General features: G+C 29.7%; 1 protein-coding gene across 1 annotated transcript; it reads left to right on the forward strand.

Moving 5' to 3' along the window:
* The first annotated feature begins 264 nt into the window (after nucleotides 1–264).
* Nucleotides 265–2,454, forward strand: LOC149056118 (uncharacterized). The gene is made up of 3 exons (XM_089227219.1): nucleotides 265–529; nucleotides 1,800–1,931; nucleotides 2,000–2,454. The coding sequence occupies exons 2-3, from the start codon at nucleotides 1,903–1,905 to the stop codon at nucleotides 2,271–2,273; spliced, it is 303 nt and encodes a 100-aa protein (XP_089083345.1). The 5' UTR covers nucleotides 265–529; nucleotides 1,800–1,902; the 3' UTR covers nucleotides 2,274–2,454.
* The last annotated feature ends 6,546 nt before the right edge of the window (nucleotides 2,455–9,000 follow it).

Genomic DNA, 9,000 nt, shown 5'->3' on the forward strand with positions numbered 1-9,000 from the left:
TCGACGGTACAATCTCCAAACATGCCAGTCAGTACATTTATATTGCATATGTTTATTTTGTAAAATAGATAGTTAAACAGTTTTGAATTCCAATTCATTTTACAGCTTCACAATTCAGCTACAAGTCTGATGAATTTACCAGACTAATGTGAGAGTACCGGGAATACATTAAATACCTATACGTCTGTGCCCGTGCTTATATGGATGTTTCTGGTTCGGTAAATGCACTACGTGTGCGCGTCGTTAGATTTGAATATATTATTATATTATTAGAAAATTATAAAATACGTTTGTGTGTATAGCTATCGAGTCTCGGGCAAGATGTCAAGAAGTTGGGAGAGTCCACGCCCTTTTTGGTGACGAAAATACACACAGTGTCTATAATTTAAGTATCCGTTCTACGTTACTCCTTCTAATATTTAATTGTTTTCAGTGACTGTGCGTTAAATATAATATGCAATCAGCTGCCAGCCATCAAAGGGAAACGCGTATCTACTGGAAAACCAATTTCAGTAGGTACCTAATGAATGTAGGTGTATTTATAATAATAATTAATAATTATTATAACGGCACACTCAGTGTCGAGCACACTTCTACAAATTTTCTTTGGGTTTTTTTCGATAGGAAACGGATACTTATTTTTCGTTTGATTTTTAACGATACAGGTAATCAATCGTTTTTACTCGTACCTATACACGTCAAGTTTTGATAATTTCAAACGATTATACAGTACAGTTTGTAACAGTACTATTTGACAAATATAGTAATATTTGTAATAGAAATTTGTTAAATAGTCCTGTTACATCTTATATATAAGAGCGAACAAGTTTCAAGTAGTTACTACACAGTAAATAAGTTTTGTAAAATATGTTCTGAGAAATATGTTTCTGTAGAAAATTTGTAATAAACCTAATTAATATTAGAGTTTTATGTCAATAACACAATTATCACACCATGAATATTAGATTATATAATGCAATTACATCGACTACGTCAATAATGAATGATACAACAACAAAAAAGGTACTTAATATTAAATATAAACCGTATTCGTTGTCATAATTCCTCTACAAGAGGAGATGAGCATATTAAACTATATAAAGTTACTTAAAGAGCCGGAACCTGGCTAGAGCTGAGGTTTGTCAGAGAGTAGTGTCTAAGTCATTATAAATTAAGAGACAGGTATTTTTCCTTTTATTAATTTACTTAGGTATCTACTTACCAACTTTTATTTAATAATGTTTCGTTTGATTAATACAATCGATCAACATACAGTGTGCCCGCAGTAGCACGAATACTGCACTTAGTGATTGTGAATTATATAGGTAAACTCAGGGGCGTCCTCAAGGGGGGGGGGGAATGGGGCAGTCGCCCCCTCCATGACCTCTATTTTCTTTCTTAAAATTAATTAAAAGGTAAAAAACCTAGTAATTGGTGTATTTTCATATAAATATATAGGTGATGTATGAAGTTCGCCCCCCCCCTATGAAAGGGTCTAGGGACGCCACTGGGTAAACTAAAGGTACATTAGAAAAGTTTGTTTTAAATTTCCAATGATTCTTAATTGCATTTTTACTGATGTTTGTGCATTCTTGGAGAATAGCATGCCCATTTTAATATCATATTGAAAACAATATGTACTTTTACTGTATAGTATATACTAGCTGTTTACACCTATTATATAGTAAAAAATATTATTTTCATATATTTTTCTCAAATTTTTGAAAGCATGTAATTCCATATCAAAAAAAAGTTATATAATAGTTCACACGAATATTCTTCAATTTTCGTATTTTCAGATAAAACAACTGTACTAATACTAGTTTACATAATATGCTTAAAAGATGATCAATATTTACTATATCGTATTAAACCGAACAAAAGAAGGAGTTACGTTCCTGGATGAAAAGCGGTAACAATTATAAAGTCAGGTAAGACGTCCGAAATCGTATTAAAAGCTATATTTTTCCAATAATAATAAATTGTTTGGAAATTAAAGTATATCGAGGGATGTTCAAACTTATACTTCAAATACCGACTATCGAGGGCCACGTGCTCTATTTTTTGGATTAGTGCTGGTACATATTATGAACACTACACCATTGTTTGGAAATCACGTGTTTGAAAATGTGCGTTTAACGAGAACAATAATAGCAATATTGACAAAGAAAGAAGGCTATATCAAATATCCAACCACCTTGCTGAAGCACTCAACCCGGACCCCAACAATATACACAAGATCATACTATTTCTCAGACAAACGAATCTTATAAACAAACTGTAAATTGTAAATAATACTATTCACTTAACTCCTAATTATTACTACTTTGTCTTGTTTTAAATACTAAATCACTTTGTATATCTTTTTAAATATTAATGTAATATGTAAATATACTAATATATAATGTACTGTTACATCCAATGGCCATAGACGCCGCGGATAGTTGTTTAATAAAAAAAAAAAAAAAAAAAAATAGCAATATTGTGATGACTGACGTTGTAGTGATGTTATACGTATACTAACTGATGTCATAGTAAAAATACATAAGGTGATACAAAACCAATAGTATACCTATTAAGACGACTCCTGTCTTCAATAAAGCAACTTGTCATGAACTAGTTTCACTATCGGACGTAAACACTATATACCTAGTATAATCTATGTAAATCTAAATATAATATATTATATATTATATCATATTATATTCGCTGGTTATTGCATTAAAAACTAATGATAGAATTGGTACCCATTTAGTTGCGTGCATAATAATTTATTATATAATGTACTTTTTTTTTTTTATCGAGATTTTAACCAAACATTATAATATATAATGTACATTATACTTATACACACTATTTATAATACAAAATCGTCGTAATACATATCAATAATTTATTACATTGATTTTTATTTTTTTGATTCAGGTTGAAATAATGTTATCGACCCCACACAGGCTTTCCAAAATAACATAATATATTATATAATGTAATATACAGGTTACATTAGGCGACGGGGTTTTTACGTGATATAGGATTTTTCAAAGTATTCGTAATATGATATTATTTTATCTTGTTAAAGCATTTTCAGCATCAAAATAAATTCGGGGATCCCTGTCCATAAAAACACGGCTATTTTGGCTACTTCACCGTTATACGCTACTGCTAATGGTAGCATTTTTTTTTTTATCAACATCACCAATATTGATCTAGCCAACAAAAATCATCATGAAATACATCATTTCTACATTAATTAATAATTATATTTTTTTTTTCATCTTCAAACTTTGAGTAAGTGTGTTAATAAAATAAGCTTTTTATAATGAGAAAATAATATAATTGGTAGTGAATAATTTAATAATTAGTACCTATAAGTAAACAGTAAAAGTCAGTAGGTACTATTATAATACCAATGCAATAAGACGTTTTTATGAACATAGGTATTTGATCGTTATTGATTACGCCGACAAAATATAAAATTACCTATTAGTAAAACGAGGCTATACATCATAAACATTGTACGAGTACACTGACCTCATGTATGCTTTAAATATTTATATCTACATTATTTTGTTTTATTAGAATATAGTATTAAATCTACTGCGTTTACCAAACGAATTTCCAACGTCGTCGACTATCATATTCGTATTCACTTTATTCAGATCAATCAGTGAGAAGTTTTTTGTAGACAAAATACAATTATTACAATTTTTGTGCATAAAAGATTATAGGTGAAATTTTAGATAAAATTTAGTAATAATATTAAAAATTTGATTTTAAATTTATTGATTTTAAGGCGTGCCCCCAGGGATGAGAAAGGCTTAAGCCCCAAAATTTGCCCCTGGATCTGCGCCAGTTTATCTAATAGTATATAATGCGTAATGATGGTTATAAAACAATTTATAATTGTGTTTTATGTATGATGTTAGCGTTATCCGGATAATATATCATCATCAATCAAATTAACCTAATCGTTCAAATTAACCACATTAAATATTACTGTAGGATTAGCTGGTAGTGTTCACATTGGTCGGATAACATCATATTTTGAAAAGTCTTCTTTTGGATAATGTTATAAATTTTTTTTTTATTGAAGTAATTGAATGTTAAAAATTAGAACTAATTATGATTATAATCATTAAGATATTGTGTATTGTCAAATATTGGTAAATTGTATGTTATACTGTAGTATGAAAAAAAAACCAAGGACAGTAATTTAATTTATAACAAAAACAGTAGGTACTTATAAAATTATATATTATTTATTTTTACGTAGGCTTAAGAGAGTTCGTGTGTATGCATCTTATAAATTATATTTTACAAAGATAAGGTATGAGATAAGGCAGTGGCGCTGAAGTGTTTTTAATATATTATGACATCGTACATCATGAGCCTCAGCAACATCATCTTCTTTTTTCAATTTAACAATTTGATACAAATCAATGCCCCTGCTTAATGCACTATTTAATCAACTTATTTTTATGTTTTAGCTAAATAAATATTATCTAAGTACATCTAAACAATCCAAATAGATCAATGAATGTATTGATGTTACACAATTGTGTTTTTTTTCTGTGTATATTATAAATAGTAGAAAAATGCTTAGATTTAAGTTTGAGGATGGTTTCTGATTGTTGATACTGGATACAAATAAAGTTCATACCTACTCTTCAGAGGTTAAAATTTAAAATTTTCAGTATTTAAAACAAAAAAAAGAGGAAACACATAAATAGGTACTTAGATATTTTAAGTTCAAATTTGTGCAAAATTAGATAATTCAAATTTAGAATAGCATTTGTAGTTATCTTGTTGTAAATTACTTAAAAATAATATTCATACTGTAATAAAAATCTAAAAAAATATAGATTATATAGTGTTAAATAGCAGCTGCTTTTAATCATTCATTTATTTTATTTATTTATCCTAATATCAAGTTAGAATTCTTTGTATGTAACATTCTAGAGCCCGATCCACAGTTCGACCACTGCAGTATCCTACAGTAACCTTCATCCCCCATTCAAAAAATCTACTATGGCATATTCTGTTATGAATAAATTAGATGAATGTCACTATTGAGATATGGTATCTTAAAGACATAATATGTACCATATTTACCCTCACATGAACACCTTTTATATCCTTGAACAGCTCTTTCAGATATTATAATATAATACATTTATATTTATTTTATAGGTAGTATAATATAATATATATCAATAAAAAATGTTTTATAATAAAATTAGCCATCATGTTTAAAAAAAGGTATTTTTTAAACTGATACATAGGTACATGAAACCAATTTTATTTTTAAAAGCAATAAAAGAGTTTTGATTTAAAATCAAATTATACAATTAAAAAACTAGCTAACTGAGGTAAATTGTTGATACCTAATATTATTTTAATATATATAACGTGGTTTGTATATATTCTGTTTTAATAGGTCTCTAATCTATGTTTTTTTAAAGCATTATTTTATTAATGTATTCATCAATTAATATTCCTTAATAAGTGCTACAAATAACTTTGTACTTGAATATTTAAGACCAAATAAATCGACTGACTTAAAATTATGACAATGGTTATGTAAATACGTTTATATGATGGAATATAAACTTATGACACGTAAGAAAACAATATTCAAATAAATTATAAATATATATTAATGTATCAATATTAGCTAACTATAATATGTAGTATTAGTTTATAATAGGTAGTGAAAGCATTTAAAACAAATTAGAATATTAGAATACTGAATAATACTTTACCTTATGATATTAGGTTGGTTTCATAAAACTTGTCAGTGATCATTATGTTGACACTAGGTAGTTGACCTCATCACGTGCAGGAAAATTAATAAACCTATTTTTTCATTTCATTATCAGTTATTAAATTATGTAATATAATAATTATTTCAATTATGGCTTACTAACAATCTACAACCCCAGGTCTTAAGTTTTTAAAGTTATATTGTTTGAGATCAATTTATTTAGATATAACAGTATTTACCTAGAGGATTATTAAATACAAAATAAAATCTACCAATCCAAAAGTACCTGGGGTACATTTAAAATTTAAATATTATCAGAAGTACCTATCATAATTTTAGCAATGCCATTAGTTATATTATATATTTATTATTTTATTGTATGATGTATTTTATGATAGTATGATAGCAAGAGTGCAGGTTCACTCAAAAAATATATTTTTTTTAAATATAACTTTTTACTCTCACTCAATGGATATTTCTGTGTACGACACCTGTGATAACAAATAAGTCTAATAAGTTTAATAAATTCGAACTTTTCTGAATATTTTTCAAACTTTTATCGAAATTGATTCATACCTTTAATGTAATATATACTCAGAATGTTTAGAACTTTAAACATACAGAAAAATAATATTATACGAATATTTTTGTAAAGTAAATTTATATACCTTCCTGTAATAACTTTCCAAGCCAAGAAAAAAATAATCCATTTAGCTGTTACACTTATAAGCGATATGTGGTAAGTTTTTCGATGTTTAGAATAGTGATGTTTTGTCGTCACTATTTGCGAATATATCAATAACAAGTCCCGTGCATTGTATTCTCTTTCGATTTCATTTCAATTAAACGAACGGGATAGGTTCAACGGTTCAAGGAAGGAAGCGGGTTAATAACCCATTGTATCATATAATGTATCCGACATTATTATATTAGTATTATTATTACAATAAGAGACCCAGATACGATGCATTAATAAAAGTATACGATAATAATAACATGATATTATTTTCTTTTGTGCTTAGGCTTAAAGGATTTTAAAGGATTGAGGGATATTCGATTTGTTTCATAAGCAGCTAGGCAAAACCCGATGCTCGAGTATAACGACGTACAAAATGAAAAAAATTACTTAAAAATGTTCTTCTCTTAAAGGGACGAGGAATGATTGAAAAAAAATCAATAAAACTATGGACTGAAAATAAGTAGTTACAGGTAATGCAATGTTTCTTGTTAATCTGCAGTGACCTGTTTACCAATGTATTGTATACATAAATGTATAATATTTTATTTTTCAACATGATGAGCGGAATATTTCAGTATGCCATCGTAGTACAAAATGTCGAGTTCAATGAACCGTCAATCGACTGCTGTTCGCGGCATTTACGTGAAACTTTTTTTAATTGTCCTTCCTATCTGGAAAAAATATACAACTTCGCGACACGTTATATTTTTACGACGTTGACAATAACGTTGAAAGCAATACCTGTCGTCTTATATCGAAAATTATCCATTTAAACGAGACAATGGTTATCGGCATATGCAATTCATATTACGGATCTGTCTGTTTAAACATAAATAATATGAATTCGAAGACATGGAGATGTACAAACTACAAAGGCCACTGAAAAAAAAAGAAAAAAGAAAAAAAGAAAATCAAAAAATATGAAATGACAGAAAATAATAACAGAGGGTACGTTTCACGTGTGGATGTAATATCGACGTTCGCACTTATATAACATAATACCGAACGGCCGCGTTACATGAAAAAGGATAGCAGAGCGCGTGCGCGTGTAGGTGCATGCGAATGTAACAATCAGACTTGACAAAGTTGTACGTTGGCGTATTTCAATAAACAGGGTGTCGAGGTATTTCAAATTTGATTATAACGATGGTTCTTAAGAGATTCCTACCATTTTTGTCATACATAATTTATTTGGAAGACCTTGCCGCAGTATATACCTACATAAAATATTGTCAACGAAATATTATTAAGATACTTATACAAGCCTATTGTAATATTATATTTCTGCAAGGCATCAGCTGACATACAATACCAAACTTCGCAGTATTTGCGTTATTTCGTGGTGCTTATGAATATAATATTATATAATATACGAAATACGTTTTGCCATCGTTGCAAAATATTAACAAATTGTTACTTTACAACTACGGTTAAGTATAATGAGCAACGACTATGATATTGGATTACACTTATGATTTAAAGATGATTTAAAAAAAAAAAAGGTCACGGAGTGAGGATCGAATTCACCCACTGCCTGCAGGCGCACGATGACTTGGGTGCACACAATATTGTATAATATTTCATGCCAATAAGGCGTACAAATACGTACAATATAATAATACTTTAATCATTGATTAATAACTAAATTAATTATATGTATTATCATTACAATATTATAATAATTGTAATACCATTTACTATGGTCTCTGCCGGGCGGCATTTATTGTTTGTTTTTGTTTTCGTCTCGGCGACCGTCGTCGTCAGCTGTTCGCTCGTCCCGCGGACGGCAGCTGCTCGGCGCGTGGCCGGATCGATGCGTTGGGGGTGGAGGGCATAAAGCGCGCGCACGCGCATTCTTCTCGTTGCCGACTCCGAGGAATTGGGTCATATCGCGGCCACTATATCGGCGCGCGCGTGAAAAACGGGATTCACAGCTCGGTCCGCAGGTCGCCCGGCGGTAATAGCCGCGGTGGCACAGTTATTGTCACGCTGCGTGTGGACCATAAAAAGTTTATTTTACATAAAATGCATGATCAACAATAATATGATATTTAAGATGATAATATTATATCTATGCGTTTTTCGTATTACCGCATTAAATAATACTTATCACAGTTTCGACGTATATCATACAATACCTACGACTTATTTTTCGGTATACCACCGTAGGTACAAAGTATACACATATACCCATAACCGGGTAATCAGGCTTAAACTAGGAATGCAGTTCACACAAGGTGAATATTCGGTGCTCGATTAGTGATTACCCCCCGTGGGAGCTGGAGTACAAATTATACGCGTAGGACGAACATAGTCATATACATTATAATTTCAGCTATTAATACAACAATCAATACCACCACCGAGTGGCGAGTTCAGAAATTAGTACAAAACACATCGCGTTATTAACACACTAATACCCATCACCAGTCTGTCTGCATAATATATATTATACATAGTAACAGTAATCATTTTTACTATTATTACCTATATACAG

Source organism: Diuraphis noxia, unplaced genomic scaffold (assembly GCF_037042655.1).
Source record: "Diuraphis noxia isolate RWA-SAM2 unplaced genomic scaffold, SU_Dnox_SAM2 contig0004, whole genome shotgun sequence".
NCBI lineage: Eukaryota > Metazoa > Arthropoda > Insecta > Hemiptera > Aphididae > Diuraphis > Diuraphis noxia.